Source organism: Rhipicephalus sanguineus, chromosome 5, assembly GCF_013339695.2.
Source record: "Rhipicephalus sanguineus isolate Rsan-2018 chromosome 5, BIME_Rsan_1.4, whole genome shotgun sequence".
Taxonomy (NCBI): domain Eukaryota; kingdom Metazoa; phylum Arthropoda; class Arachnida; order Ixodida; family Ixodidae; genus Rhipicephalus; species Rhipicephalus sanguineus.
Genome location: NC_051180.1, coordinates 11,357,488 through 11,374,610, shown reverse-complemented (window position 1 = coordinate 11,374,610; position 17,123 = coordinate 11,357,488). Strand labels below are relative to the sequence as shown.

General features: G+C 44.0%; 1 protein-coding gene across 1 annotated transcript; it reads right to left on the bottom strand.

Moving 5' to 3' along the window:
- Positions 1 to 796: 796 nt before the first annotated feature.
- On the bottom strand, positions 797 to 5,534 carry LOC119393211 (uncharacterized). Its single transcript, XM_037660066.2, has 2 exons — positions 4,194 to 5,534; positions 797 to 2,796 (listed from the first exon to the last, which is right to left on the bottom strand). The coding sequence occupies exons 1-2, from the start codon at positions 5,372 to 5,374 to the stop codon at positions 1,845 to 1,847; spliced, it is 2,133 nt and encodes a 710-aa protein (XP_037515994.1). The 5' UTR covers positions 5,375 to 5,534; the 3' UTR covers positions 797 to 1,844.
- Between the last annotated feature and the right edge of the window lie 11,589 nt (positions 5,535 to 17,123).

Sequence of the window (17,123 nt, the reverse complement as noted above, 5' to 3'; positions counted from 1 at the left end):
GTAAGTTCCACATTCGGTGAACTTTGCTCTGCATCTATACGCATACGCTTTGATGGTCGCTCTTCAGCTGCAAGGCGCTCCGCATACCGTCTTGATGCCCCCTTGACAGCCTTGATGACATCGGAATTGACTGGAAATGAGCACGGGTCACTGTCAAACCTCTTTGAATATGACATTATGTGACGTATGCCATTTACGCTTGAGAGAGAAAGATTTGACCTGTCGTGCAGGACTCTTGAGTTTTCACTAAATCCACGCTCAACAGCGCCATTGCCATGCGGAAGTGATAGAAGTGCCTTGACTAGCTTGGACAATAGCGGATATTTTGGCCCACCCTGACCATCTTTCATGATGAAAACTTGATGCCAGTATTTGTCCAGTGGCATGTCAGAACCTGCATGTAACTGGTTCAAGTTTAGCACCGTCAATTCATCAAGAAGAGATGAAACTTCAGCGGGTTGAACCACCTGGGGTGCACACTTTGCAAGATATCTGAAGGAGTCTCTTGAAGATTCCGCACTATGATTGCTCGGATGCAGGCACCTGACATGTTGGAGCATCTGATTCTCAAGAGGAAGTTTTGCCATCAAGTACTTCGAACATGTAATGTAGAACGATCTTGCTCCAAGCCGGAACGCAGCTTTCTCTGCAGCAGTCCAGGTCTTAATAGCTTCTTCGGTGTCTGCTCCTACCTCTACATGTTGTTTCCAGTTCCGAGAGGACTCAACATCAATGAATGCGAGCTGACTGCCTGACTTTGCCTGAAACACTTCAGTCCTTAAAAACCTTCCCAAGATTTTTTTAGCAGCATCACCATTTCATAATAAAGAATGTGAAGCAGGGGTTCGGTTCCCTGAAACAGTTTTAGGAACCTTGTAAGAAGTTCACCAGCATTTTTCACAAACAGAGCCAACAAATCCCCTTGACGGTGGCCTCCGAGATAAAGCGGCGCATTGCCAGGTAATCTCGGAGGCTATGCGTAGCAGCTTTGGAGCAGTTCTGCTCATTTGTAGCATGGATGTAGCAGCTTTCACGAAATGTAGCAGGTTGGAGCAATGGTGCTCATTTGTAGCATAGATGTAGCAGCTTTAATTAAATGTAGCAGCTTGGAGCAATTGTAGCAGCTTTCCCATCACTGCACACACCAATGCATCAACAAAGGCACCTAGCCTTTGGAATCTTCAAATTGAATTAGACTACTTCACACACATGTGGCAGAGTATTAGATTGTGGTAGTTGGTCAGACATACTGGTATAAGTATTATGGCATGGAAAAACAATTGTAACGAAGACGTTAGGGATCAGGTGTCTTGTCTGCCATTGTGTGTTTCCTCATCTTCCTTTCTTTTGGTGTCATAGTACCCATATAAGTACACGTGGTAGCATTCCAGCTCATGCCTAATGATTACCATGCCTTCTCATTCAAAGCAACTTTACCACCAAGTGTGTAATGGACCTTATCAGTAGTAGCCTGAGCTTATTACCACTTATAAGTACATGTAATTGACATTCCTTGAAACTGGTCTATCACTGCTGATTGTACATGCTAATTTACAATACTGCAAAAATGACTTTTTGAACAGACAAATCATTAACAGCGGTTTGCAATATCAGCAGTGGCTGGTCACGCAACCACTTGTCCCCAGGTTTAAAACAAGCCACTGCATTTGTTATTATACTGTGAAGACCAGTAAATGTAATATATACAATAGCAGTTAATGAGAGTGACTCAAGCACACATGCAAATGACATAACACACAGAGGCAAAGTTAATGCATACAAAAAGCAGACAAATTATGAAAACATAGCCATAAGAGATATATACAATTCTATGTCACATGTCCTCAGGCACTAATATCTGACATTTTGACATACTGAGCAATGGCACGCCAACTATCTGCATTCAAAGCATCAATCTGGGTTCCCTGGCCAGGATAACACTGAACAGAATGTCGCACAATTCCTGCAATGACAAAGAAGTTGTCAAAAAGATAGCGCTGAGAGGACTTAATGTTCTGATAGGCCTCTGAAATGCTTTGTCCTGCCACCCTTGCCACATAGGAGACAAAGTGAGGCTTTCTGCAAAGGTACTCAAAAGCCACAGCACACTGCCTGTCCCTCTTATGCTGAACAAACATAACTGCTTTATTCAATCGGCTGTTGTTCTGCTGCAGGGTCTTGAACATAGGGTAGGTGGTGCAATTAAGTGGAATCTTTACCTTTCCTGTGCCAAATTCCAACAGTACCTCACTGTTCTGGACTCCAGTTGAAAGCAGTTCTAGGCTCTTATCACACAGCTCATGAGATATCTTTATAAAGACCTTGCACAAAGCTTCATTCTTAGAAAGCATGTGGCAGAATGATAAGGCTGTGTAACGGTCCAACTTTAAAGAGGCAAAGCAAACACTGAGTTCCTGCAGAGTTGTGTTGTGGATAAGTGCTGCAGCAACCTTTACCGCTAGACAGTAACTAGCAGGGTCTGAGTGCAGGGAAATCTCCAAAGATGTGATAGACTTGTTGTCTTTCAGCATTGATGAAAATAAGTCTCCCTTGACTGGTTCGTGGCCCTCATAGCACACCTTCAGAGTCTGCACCGTAGTGCTTAAAGCTAGGGCTTCACAGAGTTCCTGGAAAAGCACAGAAGAAATGTCACAGATGTTGTCTAGGCTGAGTTCCGTGGGAAAGAGCTGAACCTTGGTATGATGTGATAAAATGCTCTTGACGTCGGCGTCAACAAGTGGGACCAGCACACGATCATAGGAGCTGCTGCTCCCCAGCACAGCTGCCAAGCTCGCCCTATAAAGAAGTTAGAAAGATAAGAATTGTAAACAATGCAACCAAACTGCTTGCTTTTGGTCAAAATGTACAATATGCTTTCAGATCAACGTAATATGCAAGTTGAAAAAAGCTCTTCACTGAGGCATCTGAAAGGGACACCAAAGGAAGAAACCACCTCACCTATATTAGTAACTAGCCTTGCACAATATCAAAAACACTACTTTTACTGCAAGAAAACTTTTGGAAAGCCAGCTCCAAACTCTGCCAGCCATTGACACTAGTTGCTCTGGCCTCAGGCAAAACCTTGTTGGCTGAGGTTCAAAACCCAATGGCTCGTCTTCAATGCCCCGACACATGGCCGATGTTCTGACTTCTTTCTTCCCTCTCTTTCCCTGTTTTGCAAACATGGCTAACTTTTCTTGCACTACAGTGCGTCAATCTTTCCCATCGTTTGTTTGGTTGCCTTGGACTTCCGTGGTCCTCACAGATTGGTCCTTTCAGACCTCCATGCACCTCTGGGATTGGCTCCCCCGTTCTTTCATTTCTTTGCTTACTTTGCTCACAGCCTGGCATGTTTCTTTGCCATTGTCTAAGCATGCGACACTCAGATTCATGACACCTCTACCGTCAATATCTTTTTCTTCAATGCTACCACATATGCACCTTGGTCTTCACAGTTGCAATGACATACCAGGGGCGATTTTGCAGTGCAAAATTTTAAATATGGAACTTTGTTTTTTCTTCAATAACCAATAATGATACAATGACAACAGAGTTTTCAAACAATACTTTATCAGTCTGAACTTATTTTGTCTCCTCTTATGCCTACTGACACTCGGGAAGGGAGTGTCTACACAAATGAAAGTCCTCAATGTGAAGTCTTTAAATAAACAGAACTACATAAGCAGTTCTGTTCGCTTTCATATCATTTCTACAGGTATGCTAGTTATACTGTCATTTGGCAATTGAATTGACCAGCTTACTATAACTTATTCTCACTATTTTATTTCTGCTTGATTGTGAAGGTAACCATACAGGTGTATAAGATAGGCACCAATGAAATAACTGCAATATGTTGGCCAGGTGGATGAACCATGGTTAAAAATAATCATGCTAGCCAAGACGAGACAGTGCTCAAGCCCATTCAATAGTAGAAGTTTTACATGCAGCAGAAACTATACACCCACAAAGAGTGTGTGTGTCCTTTGTAATTTCACTGCACGTGGTAAATTATAGCTTAGCTTTTTTTGGTATTTGCACTCATTGTCCAGTCTGAGTGGCATCTTTCAATTATGTCCATGTCATTTTGCAATTCAACACAGCCAGTCTTACTTATGGGTCAATAGAAAGTACAGTCACTGGTATATAGCCATCATACTATGTTCATGATCGAGACGCCACATGTAGCATGTTACCTTTCGCTGTTCAGCGCATAATATTTGTTGAACTTCAGCCTCTTCAGGGTCTTGTTTTGATCAAGTGCTTTGCAGAGACAGCAAATGGCAGCTGCGCCAACGCTTGATGACAGGAACTCTAAGCACTGTAGTGTCGAGTTCTCCCTTATACCCTTTGCAAGCTCCTCAGCACCACACGTGGATAGGGAACCATGTTCTATAATTAATATCCGAAGTACTTTGTTTGAACGGAGCATCGATGCTACAGATGTTCCCTGGCTTCTAAAGATGGCATACTTGACTAAATGCAAGCATTTTATTCTCGAGTGAAATTGAAGAGCTGTGAATACTGGTGCCATTGACAAAGTTGATGCATCACAGATGTAAATATCTTGCAGAGATGTGCTATTCCTTAGCGCCTTAGCTACCTGATTCACATGCTTTGCGTGTGTCATTGTTGGAACCTTCATTTGTTCTAATGTATGGGACGACTGCAAAAGACGGACCAATTGATCCACGCTTCCGGGAAAGCATGTGTACGACAGCGAAGCTGACATTAGGCGAACGCATCCTTGCAGGCTACGCCACAATAGATCGCTACCTTCTTGCGACATGCGTGCGTATTCAATCACCACTTTCCTCAGTGTAGCTGCATTGCAAGATAATGTCGAAGCTATCTTAGAGACCGCATCGGCAGAGATGTGGAAGCCCTCGAAAACGAGAGTTTCCAAAGTCGCCAAAGAACTAAAGTCGGCGACTTGGAATGGATCGCACGAATGAGTGCAACTGCACGAAACCTTCACGTGGCGAACAGAATTGCCAGGACGTATGAGCTTCACATGGTGCCTCTGGAGGTCAGAGACCCATAATAAGGCATTGTAAGTAAAGTTTACCTCATCAATGCACAAGTGCCGTTCGAGGAGAGCGGATAGGGTGGACGAAACTTGCGTGACTTGCTCATACACGAAGCCCCTGGCATGCGGTATTGTTCGGAGGCAGAGCATACCGGTCTGCTTTTCCCACAACTCATAACCGAAGCGACTGATAACGTCGTTCCAAGTAGCAACGTCTTCGCACAGCCAACACCGCTGCGTCGAGCTGGCTTGACAGGGGCGGGAAAGTTCGCTCGGATAACGAGCTTTGCCGATGTGAACATCGCCGTCACCGGTGAGCCCATAGCGGTACGGGAAAGTCGATCTCATCCCAAATGTCTTTTACCGAAGCTGGGGGGAAGGGGTGGTGTTGAATGCAGCATGAATAGTGATCCGACGTTTACAATTCAAAATCACTCATTAGACCTGCTCGCGACAAAAACTACAATTAAAGAAAAAGCTTGGTACATAGGGAGTCCTCCAACGAGAGTGAGCACAGAACAACTAAACAAAGGGAAACAAGACACGCATAGTGCTCGCATAGAAGCATGAAAGCCTGGTCGCCTGCCTGGTCACTGGCCTGCCTGGTTCCTTTCCCTAATAAACGCATTGGGCACCACAAGCGGACGGTGTCGCAAATGTGCATTCTCGGTTTCGGTTTCAGGCCCGCGCAGTTTGAAATTCAGAGTAGGCTACGCCAAGTTGAGTTTTTTTATTCTCTTTCTCTCCAAACCGGTCTCTGGGTTTCATTTCCAGTTGTGGGATGATAAATGTTCCTTTCATCGTGAACTACACAAGATTACAAGTTATTCACAAGATACCATTGCAACTGCCTTCTGTGTCACCTGTAAATGCAGAATATAGAGGGAAGACGCTTTGTCAACTAAAGAGCTATTAATTTTTCGCCGTAAGAAAAAGAAAAAAGCAAGAACAAAGCCACACAGTCAATATTTTGTGAGTGCAAGCAGGCGTCTTGAGTAGCAGTGGCACCAAAATACTACAGCTGCTGTTATTTATTTATTTTATTTATTTAGAGGATACTGCAGGCCTATTTAGAGGCCCTAGCAGGAGTGGATGCAAATACATTCAGTTGATGCGTTATACATAACATACAGTTAGATCCATACAAAAAACGCCAAGCATTAATTGTAACAACAACAAAAAAGGTAGAATGTATATACATACGTACGCATACGTTGCCGTGCGAAGCTCCACGGCATACTCAATATCATAGCAGAGCCGATAACAGCTGAAAAGATTCAGGAGCCTTTGCCTCATCGGTAAAATGGGGGCAAGCGAAGCTTGGTGTGCACGTGCCTGACGTACTTATTTTCTTGTCTTTCTTTATTTCCATCGCATTGCGCAATGCTCCCTCCTAGCTGTTTCCTTCCTCCGACCATGCCTGTAATCAGACCTTCATCCACGTTCTTAGCAGCGCAACACTTCACTTGCTGCTGCAGGCGACAACAATTGTAGTGCGTTCATATCCAGGCAACAACGAAATGTGGCAACGTGAAATGACAAATGACCTCTGTAAAATATCAGATTGCCATATCGGAAACGGCCGAGTAGCCCACGATCCAGAGAGCATCAGTTATTGGATAACGGCGCATACAAATACGCATATATGTGACCGGTGCACCTTCGAGGGCTGCATTTCTGTACGCTCGCCGGCGCCAGGTTTCTCGTGTACGGCGCCGAAATCTGCGAGTTAAAGCTTCGCTTGAAATGTAAATCACGAGCATGTGTGACTTTGACATTTAAATTGTATAGGAAAGCTGCGAGGAGACGCGAATGGGCACAACTCACAACTGTTAAACTGGCGGGATTTTCGCGAGCTGGAGAGAAGGCTCAATACGACCGGTAGCATCGGGACATGCACTACGATGTCCGCGATCTCGTCTTCAGGCGTAATCACGTCTTCAGTGACGCCGCCAAAGGCATCTCTGCCTCCCTGTCGGCCAAGTGGTTGGGCCCATACCGAGTGCAGACCAAAGTGTCGCCTCTGGTGTGCAAAGTGGCTGACTCTCAAGGGAGGCAAGTCGGTGGTCTAGTTAACGTCTCCGACCTCAAACCTTTCGCTGCCCGCAGCAACGACTTGGGAGAGGGGGAGGTGGTCATCGAACCGCAGGAAAACCGTGATAAGACTGGCCCCGAGTCAAGCCACAAAAATTTTGGCCTCGCGTTTTTTTTGCTGCAATGTGTTGCTGGGGGCATCTTAGCCATAACACGGCACATCGTTTGCTGCAGTGCGCGACAAATAATTAATTACAGGCACCTAATTACCGACCCGTCTCAGGTTCGGTTTGAGAGAGCTCCAAAAACGTCAAGCCGCCGAGTGCAACTATCACCACCTAGCGTGTGTAGTGCTTGAACACGTCAGCACATAGAACTGTGACGCACTTCCGCGCGGTCCGTAGCCCATACCACGGTGTAAGAATATTCAGGTGTTGACACTGCGCTCGCCTAAGCGGCCAGAAAATGTTCGGTCGTCGGTCCGTTGAGCGGTGCGCCATCTAACGGCTTGAGGCGGAGAGCGCCCGCGAGTAGCCGAATCACGGTGGTGCTGCGTCATCGCCGCCGCTCTCGCCGTTCCCTCTCCTGTTGCTCTCTCGATTTCGCCCCTCGACGCCGCTTGGCGAATGCACATTATCCAGCAAAATGGCACAGAAAAATGCACGTTATCAGCAGCATGCGCGTTGCTATGGAGACGACTGCCCCGCTTTTCGTAGCGCCCTCTGCAAGTCATCTGATGAGAACCCGAACATTATGTGGACGCGCGCGGATTGCGGTTTCCCATGCGTTGGAGGAAGAGTGTCATCACCTGAGTATATTCTTACACCGTGGCCCATACAGAACAAGGAAATCAACAAGTCCTTTCGAAGAGGAAACGGGAAAGCAGTGTCGCCAAACACAAACCTTTCAACGCGCGTGCCCCGTGGCCACGGGCTCGCGAGCAGCCGCCGAAAAGCAGTCTGCTGGCGCAAGCGCGGCAAAAGAAAAATGTCGAGTATGACGTCATCATAACTTGTTGTATCGGCTGCAGCGTGGTGACGTCGGGGAAGTAGCGGGGTCGCCTTCGAGTCACTTTCAAGGGCGTCAATGTCACAAGGCGCGGCGTTTAACACTTGGATCGCGTACGCGAACTTCAAAATTCATATAGTATACCTTCCAAGCTATATTAAGGTGAAAGCCTTTAATGTCTGATACTCGCGGCGTCCGTCCGTCCGTGCCCTGGAATGGTGCCAGCTGTGGCCTCTCCCCCTCACACTCTCTCAGCAATCACGTGATGGCACAGCGGCGCATGGCAACTCTTGCTATGCGACGGCGGCGTCCGTCGGCGGCGTCTGTCCGTGCCCCCTCACACTCTCTTAGCAATCACGGGATGGCACAGCGGCGCGCGCGGCAACGCTCCTTGGTCAGACGTCTCGTTACAGCAGTCGAGTTAGTCGGATGTCTTCCAAGCGGCCCAGTGATGATTCCACGGCAAGCGGTTCGGAGAAGCGCTCCAAGAATATGGATTCCCCCGATACCATGACAGTCGAATGGCCACAGGCTTTCGCCGAACCCACTTTGGAATTTACAAAGTGTCCTTCAATTTTTCGCTGTTGATATTTTGCAGATACACGGCCTGACTGGAAAGGCGGCCGAGCGTACTGAACGCTCGCGCGCCTTAGTCCGGCCGTGGCAGATGATATACGCATGTTCACGGGAATCGATCCCACATGCTATCTCGGCCGCAAAATTTTGTGTCAGTACCCCTTTAGTTAGAAATGGGGGACTCAGCGTCCGTCTTCGTGTGATGTTCTCTTGGCCGTGTGTAAATTAGCGTTGTTTTTTTAGATAGATCCACGAGCTCGCATCCAAACACTTTTAACGGACTTATAGCTTGTCGCATCTCTTTGTGCGACAACTAATAAATCGCTTTCTTTTTTTTAGGGATGCTTGAGACCCTTTTTGAAAAGGCGGCTGCCGTTTACCCCTGGGTGGTGTGCAGGGGTGCCGTCTACGTGAAGCCAAAGGGGTGTGTTGCCTCTGTCGGGGGCTGTTAAAGGGACACTAAAGAGCAAAACGATTTTTCTCGCATTAGTAAAGTAGTCTTCCACGATACCAAAAACAACACGCTTTCTGCGCGAAGACGCTTAATAAGCGAGAAAACGCGCGAAAAGAAAATACAGGTGGCGACGCCACCTTGGAATTCCCGCACCATTTGCCGTGACGTCACATATTTTTGACGGCGCCTGCTTGGGCCTACGTAGTTCCTAATCGGTTAAATCGAAGTACATTGTCCTTTGAGGGGGCCAGAGACTCGACATAACGAGTTTGTGGAAATTTCGTCGAGGCAGTGGTGCCAAAATACGTTAAATGCTCTTTGAAGTCTTTTACATCACGAATTACAAAGTTCGGCGCGAAATTTAAAAATGAAACTTTGAACTTTTTTTTTCTCCTCTAATAATAAACCTATGGTGGTGAAATAAACTACACAAGAGTTCTCCGAGCACACTTTATCAATCTAAACCAATTCATTGTTTCTCTTTAGTGTCCCTTTAAAGGTCCAAGCGCCCAGCGTCGGCTCGACCCCCAGGATCCCCTTTCCCCGAACACGGCAAAGCCACGCACGGCGAGGCGTGGGATTGCCGTGTAGTACACCACCACAAATTTGTTCAATTTGCGGGGGTGTACTTCACTGATCACACAAACGGCCCGTGTCGACAAGAGCGCTTGTCGTGACTCCGTCTACGATCTCTGCAATCTCGTTAAAGGTTGAAAGATGAGGCCTTCAAAACTTCGACAGGGCGCAGTTATTATTGCCTCAGGAGTTGCAGCTGCTAGTTTTGCTCCTGGGCTGCGTTGAACCGGTAAAGCTGTATCATATCACATCGTATATCATATCATCATATCATATCATGTCATGTAATATGCCACTTAATAATTTGGACCTTTGTTTATATATTAGCGAGATGTTTGCTTGGTTGACCTTCCTGCCTTTCAAAGTTTTTTTCTCCCCACCCCTCTTGTGGACACTATCGGTACCAATGATATCCAAATAATACTCACAGAGTTCCACTGCATTTCTAACCTATATGACTGTTCCATTATGTACATCGGTAATTTCATTGTTTATCTGGGTACCTTACAAATTGATGCCCGACAGAACATATGAAGCGTAATCGAGGATGACAGCGAAGTAAACGTGGTGTGATCAAATGAACAAACTCGCCGACGTTAGAAGAAACTCGCAACTGGGGCAAGACATTGATTATTGGGGGTCAATGGGAATGGTGGAATGCCAGCCTCTGAGGAAGTAAATGCTGCCGCAATAACCATATACGAATCCGTGAAGGTATAGAAACGAATTCTATGGGTCATTCCATGCCAAGTGTCACAGTCGGGGCGCTCGACAAAAATCAATTTCTCTGCAAAAACCTGAGAAAATTACACACATATACATTACTTCTACAGTGTTTTCCCAAAACATTTTGAGCGGCAAAAATTTTTCGGGCACGTGAGCGCCATTTGATCTTCTCGATATGGTGGAAAACCAGGTACGAAAGAAAAATTCGCTATAAATGGATGGTTTCATGCATTCATTCGAAACTTGCTTTTTCGTGTTTTTGGAGCAGCGCGCTTTCACTATAGGACGGTTGCTTAGAGTAGCTTTATATTTTTCACTCCTTGGCGCGTAGGTAAAATTGAGTAAATTGCAGCGTTTTCGGGATTTTTTTCACAAAAGACGATTCTAGACCAAATACATCAATTATTTTTATAGAACTCTGCATAACACGTACTATCTTCTAAAATTTTTGTTTTGCCTGTGTGCGACGCACAGGCTCCAAAATAAAATCCTGAACTTGGAAAAAACGCTACATTAGCCTATGTTCCGACGTCTGTAGCACCCTAAGGTGGTCCAAGGAAAAATAAGCAGAAAAGCGCATACGATTGAGAATCATAACACCTTTGTCCACAGAAAGTTTAATCGAAGTAGTTTTTGTTTTAGTTAAGAAAAAAAAATTTGAAGTTTAGTCCCACCATTGCATTATTTTCCTATGCGGGCAGTACAAACCGACTGAATTTACTCCATAAAAAAAAAAAAAATAGGTAGTGTATTTGTAGCACATGGTTTTCAGCTCCTTTTGTTAGTACTTTAGAATGTATATTACATATCAAGAAGATGATAAACCGAGGTAAAAATATAACAATACCACTGGCTTAGATGCCGAAATTCCCCAATAATGAATCACGTTACTTATTGCATTGTTTACGCACACCGGAGGCGGCGGCGGCGGCACCGAACAACTACGCCATAAAATAGGCTGTTTGTGATCTCATAATAACTGTAAAATAATGCATGTTACCAGACAGACAAATTCTACTTTAACCAAAATCTGCTGCCTGCAACCATCCAAATAAGGATGCGAAAAATAGCTTGGCATATCCCGTCCGTACTGTCGCGGACGACGGACGGAATGCGTGAATACGCGGCGCGTTGTCACATCATGTGCCGTTCGTTGCGGAATACTTAGATGAACTCCGTTTGGATCCGCTATAAATGACCACGCTCACGCCTCCTTTCTCCGGTTTCTATGAACTTTGAGACTTAACTTATTTTGACGCCAATTGATTCTCAGAGCCGCATGCAATAAGTAACGCGATTCATAATTGGGGAATTTCGGCATCAAAGCCAGTGGTATTGTTATATTTTTACCTCTGTTTATCATCTCCTTGATATGCAGTGCTGGGCAGTATCGAAGATACATGTATCTTAGATACTATCTTAGATACTCTATGGGTATCTTGTATCTGTATCGCGATACGTCTCGAAAAACGAGTATCTGTATATGTATTTCCGATACATTCAATAATGTATCGCGTATCTTAAGATACAAAATACATCTATCGCAACACAACCGTGCGAAACAATAATCGCTGGAAGAGCTCCGCTTCTCGAGCTGGTACTGGTGCCGCTAAGCCATCTGAATAAGTCTAAGGGCAGTGACGGTATTTATTTTGACGCCATAGAGTCATCTAGTGATGGTAGAAGATCAGGAAGACAAGCACGCGGACGTCTACGCCCAGCCCACGTACCTTTCTTTTTTTCTCGATTTCTTTCCTTTTTAGTTGCGCCAATGCCGCGACACTTGCTCTTAGCCACTGTCTTGCGCCGGGTACTCCACTGGGTGCGGTGTCTATCGCACAAATTCTGATGTTGCTACAGTGTCGTGATTGAACATTCTCTTGCGTCTTGCCCCGTAACGAAATGTGATGCGTGCAAGAATGGGGTTGCTTTGCGTCGCATGGATTTTACATATCAGCGATGTGAAGGATCTCGTGGATGTAAGTTTGACTTGCATGCAGTGAATTAACTTATATGCAAATAAGATTCTAGCAACTTTAGCACCACTGGTATTTATTTATTTATTTATTTATTTATTTATTTATTTATTTATTTATTTATTTATTTATTTATTTATTTATTTATTTATTTATTTATTTATTTTCAAATACTGCAGCCCAATGCAGGGCTATTGCAGGAGTGGGGTACATACAATAGGAAAGAATAACAGTAACAGCACAACAAGTTCTTCTTCAGAACAAATATCGCCACCTCTTGAGCACAACCGGGTACATAAATGAAAAGAAGAAGAAGAAAAAAAAAAGGACAACAATGTCATTCAAGTGCCTCCAAAAAATCTGACATATTCATTTCACGAACAGAACCGGGTAGATCGTTCCAGTAGACAATAATTTTCGGAAAAAAGCTGTATTTGAACATATTAGTACGTGCGAAGAATGGCCTTATGTTAAGATTGTGACCACGTCTAGTTGTAAGAGCATTAGCATACACGATGTAATTATCATTAGATAGCCGGCATGATGAATGAACATAAGAGTTCAAAAGTTTCAAAGAGTCAATATCACGCCTAGCGCACAGTGGAGATAACTTCAAAGATTTCATTGCAGATGAGGGCGAAAAATCATGGTCATAGCGATGAAAAATGAAGCGAACAGATTTCCTTTGGGCAGATTCAATTTTATTCACGTCACACACTTTGTATGGATTCCACACACACGAAGCGTACTCTAATATAGGGCGGATCAGTGTTTTGTACATTAGTAATTTGGTGGATTTTGGCGATGCAGATGATGTACGTCTTAAGTAACCTAATTTTTTTAATGCTTTAGATGTAATGTAATCTATGTGATGCGACCATTGCATGTTGTATGTGAACATAACGCCAAGGTATTTGTATGTCTGTGCTCGGGGAACTGCGATGTTGTTGAAGGAGTATGCATATTGTGATGGAGAATGGCTGTTCGTGAAAGACAAAACTACTGTTTTTTGGAAGTTTATCTGCATCTGCCAATCCGAGCACCAAGAACAAAACTGCGAGAAAGAATCTTGAAGTATGGCAAGATCATTAGGAGAAGTAATTACCTGGTCAAGTACACAGTCGTCGGCGTACAGGCGAACTTGGGACCTAATATTGCTGGGAAGGTCATTTATAAAAATCAGAAATAATAGGGGACCGAGAACGGAGCCCTGTGGGACACCAGATGTAACTTCTACTGCTGACGAGGACTTGGAATTGAATGAGACGAATTGAGAGCGCGAGTTTAGAAAGCTTGCTAACCAGTCAATTAATTGCGGATTATTTAAAAGTACCTCTAGTTTACCTATAAGCTTGCTGTGTATAACGGTGTCGAAAGCCTTCGAGAAATCTATAAATATTGCATCAATTTGATTACCAATATCTAAATTACTAATAATACCATGTGAAAATTCCATTAGTTGCGTTATTGTGCTGAAGCCGCGACGAAATCCATGTTGTGTGCAGGACAGAAGATTATTCGATTCAAGAAACTCAGTTATGTGTTTATGAATGATGTGTTCGAGCAGCTTTCCAGAATTGGAAGTAAGTGATATGGGTCTATAGTTGGAGAGGAGTTGTCTGTTTCCTGATTTATGCATAGGCAGGACCTTGGCTAACTTCCAGGACTCGGGGACTGTACTTGAAGACAAAGATTTGTTAAAAATGATGGTCAAATAACGTGAACACCACAGGGCGTATCGCACCAGAAAGCTATTTGGAATGTTATCGCGGCCAGTGCACTTCTTCGTATCTAACTTGAGAATCAAGTTTAGGATACCATCTGTGCTAATTACCAGATCGTCGACGGACAGCTCTGGATTAGAACTTCTAAGCGAAGGGAGAGCATTATTGTCGTGCGTGAACACTGACTGAAAATAGATATTGAACGCATTAGCTATCTTAATAGGGTCTGAAACTGCCGTGCCATCTAATATAAAGGAAACTGTATCGGTTCTAGCGGGGTTAATAGAAGACCAGAATTTGCGTGGGTTAGATTTTAATAATGCTGGAAGTTCAATTTGGAAATAAAAGTTCCTAGCACATTCCATTTTTTACGCAGATCTATCACAGCAGTGTTAAAGCGACTGATAACATCTGGATTACCTGTCTTTTTCAAACGGCGCAGACGACGAACCCGACGTGAAGTTTGCAGCAAGCTGCGATTCATCCATGGAATCTGCGGATTTCTTTTTTTGGTTTTGAGAGGAACGAATTGATCAATGCATAACTTCACGACATGCTCAAATGCGCTGACTAAAGTGTCAACGTGACCGTGACTACAAAGTGCCTGAAAAGAATCAAAGTTGGAAGCTAGCACATCTGTGATAGAGGTATCATCAGCATGAACGAAATCATGAAACTGCGTAATGCTAGGCTGCTGTTTAATTAGACGGGATGGAAGCGATATGTGCACAGCTTTGTGGTCGGAAATGCCATCAATTACGTCGCACTGAAATGCTGTTTGAACTAAATGAGAACTGAGGAAAACGAGGTCTAGGAGAGCGTTGTGGCGAGTTGGAGATTGTACAATTTGAGTGAGGCCCAGGGTTAGGGAAATAGATACAAGTTCCCTACAAATAGAAATTTCTTGCCCAGTGCAACTTTTCGTTTGCCAGTTAATACCCGGTGCATTAAACTCCCCCATAAAGACAAATTCTGAGGTACCGAAGTCATGTTTGTGCATAAATGTGCTAAGCCTTTGTAAATATTCTAAGCAAGAACCTGGTGCACGATAGCATACACCAACAATTATTGACAGTTTATTTAAACATAGTTTACACCAAACTAGTTCAACATCTGGTGTGTCGGGGAGCACAAAAAATTTGATGTCAGAACGAATCAGTAGCGCTACACCACCACCTTTACCACGTGATCGGTCATTGCGTACTGCTACATAACCGGGTGGGGTAAATTCACAATCAAGCACTACATCATGTAGCCAGGTTTCCGTTATGGCCACTACATGGGGAGAGTACGACGTAACAAGAGCAAGTAAAGGCACGAGCTTTTTAACAATACTTCTGGCATTTAAATACAAAATACTGAGATTTTTAGAAATCCCTGGCAGTCAACGAGACGTTGCTTTAATTTTTGAAGCAAACGATTCTTTAGTGGCACCAGTAGAATCACGCTTTAAGGAATCTGTACTATTGTCCCAGATGTAGCGCACGTCATCAATATAGGCATGATCACACCGTAGTTTTACTCTGGATCCGTTATCTCGATAACTGGCAGTTGCGTCCCACAGATTCTTTCGTAAGGTGCGCACATTCGGGGATAGATCTTCAGTTATGTACAGACCGGACCCTTTCAGTTTCGAAACACATTTCAGGACGCGCATTTTTTCCCTGTAATCAAAGATTTTCATTATGACTGGTCGTGTTCTCCCTTCACGCGATCTGCCTATGCGATGACATCGCTCAATATCTGGGCATCGTATGTGAAGGCGCTCAGATAGCACCTGTGTTACAGCATTCAGCAAAGAGTCGGTATTTTCATCACGAGTTTCCGATAATCCATGTAAAAGAATATTGTTTCGGCGCGAGCGGTTTTCTAAATCATCTGATTTTAAACTGAGTTTGGTGACAGATTCTTTAAGTGACGCGATTTCAGAGTTAAGCGTGTCATTTGTCACACCACAATTAGTATTAGCTGCGGAAGATTCGAGTGCAGATACACGATTCTCAAGGGCTTCGAACCGCGAGTTAAATGCTTCCTTGATATCGGCAATATCGATTGCAATTTTTTTCTGGCCATCCAGTAGTTGCGCAAGAAGATTAGCCATGTCGGTTGGGGAACCTGTTGAGCTGCCAGTGCTACTCGCAACGGGGGTGTTAACCTCTGTTGTCTTAGCAGTATTAGCTGAAGGGACACCTCTAGGACCGGGGTTAAGTTCGACGTCACCACTCAAGAGAAGGCTATCGAAACAGTGCAAAACACGACAGCAACAAACAACAAGACTGTTCGGGCAGAACAGCAGCAATAAGAAGCGGTCGTCGGAACGATAGCTATAGGCATCAGGAATATAACATACCTGCGTGAAAAACAGGCAGCGATTGATGCTAGACCTAATAGAACAAGCGTTTACCCAACAGAAAATATCTTGGCGTACCGTATTTTTCACTTCCATCTACATTTATTCAAAGAATTTATGAAATCATAATTTGATTATTAGCACAAGTGCTTTCTTAGCTGTCATTTTGCATCACATACATTACCTAGGTCTCTGCACTGCTTTTCCGGTCTGGTCACTGCAGTATGTCTTTTGTAAAGCGCTCCCAAAATAAGATTTCTGCTTTATTCTTCTAACTGTCTGCTTTATTTCTACTGCTGTTTACACATTTACATGTTGCCAAGGTGATTTTGAAAACAAATATATTATTATGTGGACGTGTCTTGAGTATACAGTACAAAATATTCTCCTTACCGCTTAAGAAAATAGCGAAACTGAATTTGCATTATAATAATGAAAATCATTAGGAGCCACCTTCTCGCGATTCGAGAAACCTTGTTTTGCTGAATGCTCTGTTTTGTTCCCTCAATCTCAAGAAATTTTCATGAAAATTTCTTGAGATCTATTTTGTTTCATTGGAATGAAATGTCTGTTAGTATCTTAAAAGTTTTGCCCTTCTTGCTCAAAGTACATTAGTTTCCTTCCAAAACAACTTATAGGGGCTTGTTTTAGCTGCTTCACAGGACAACTCTTT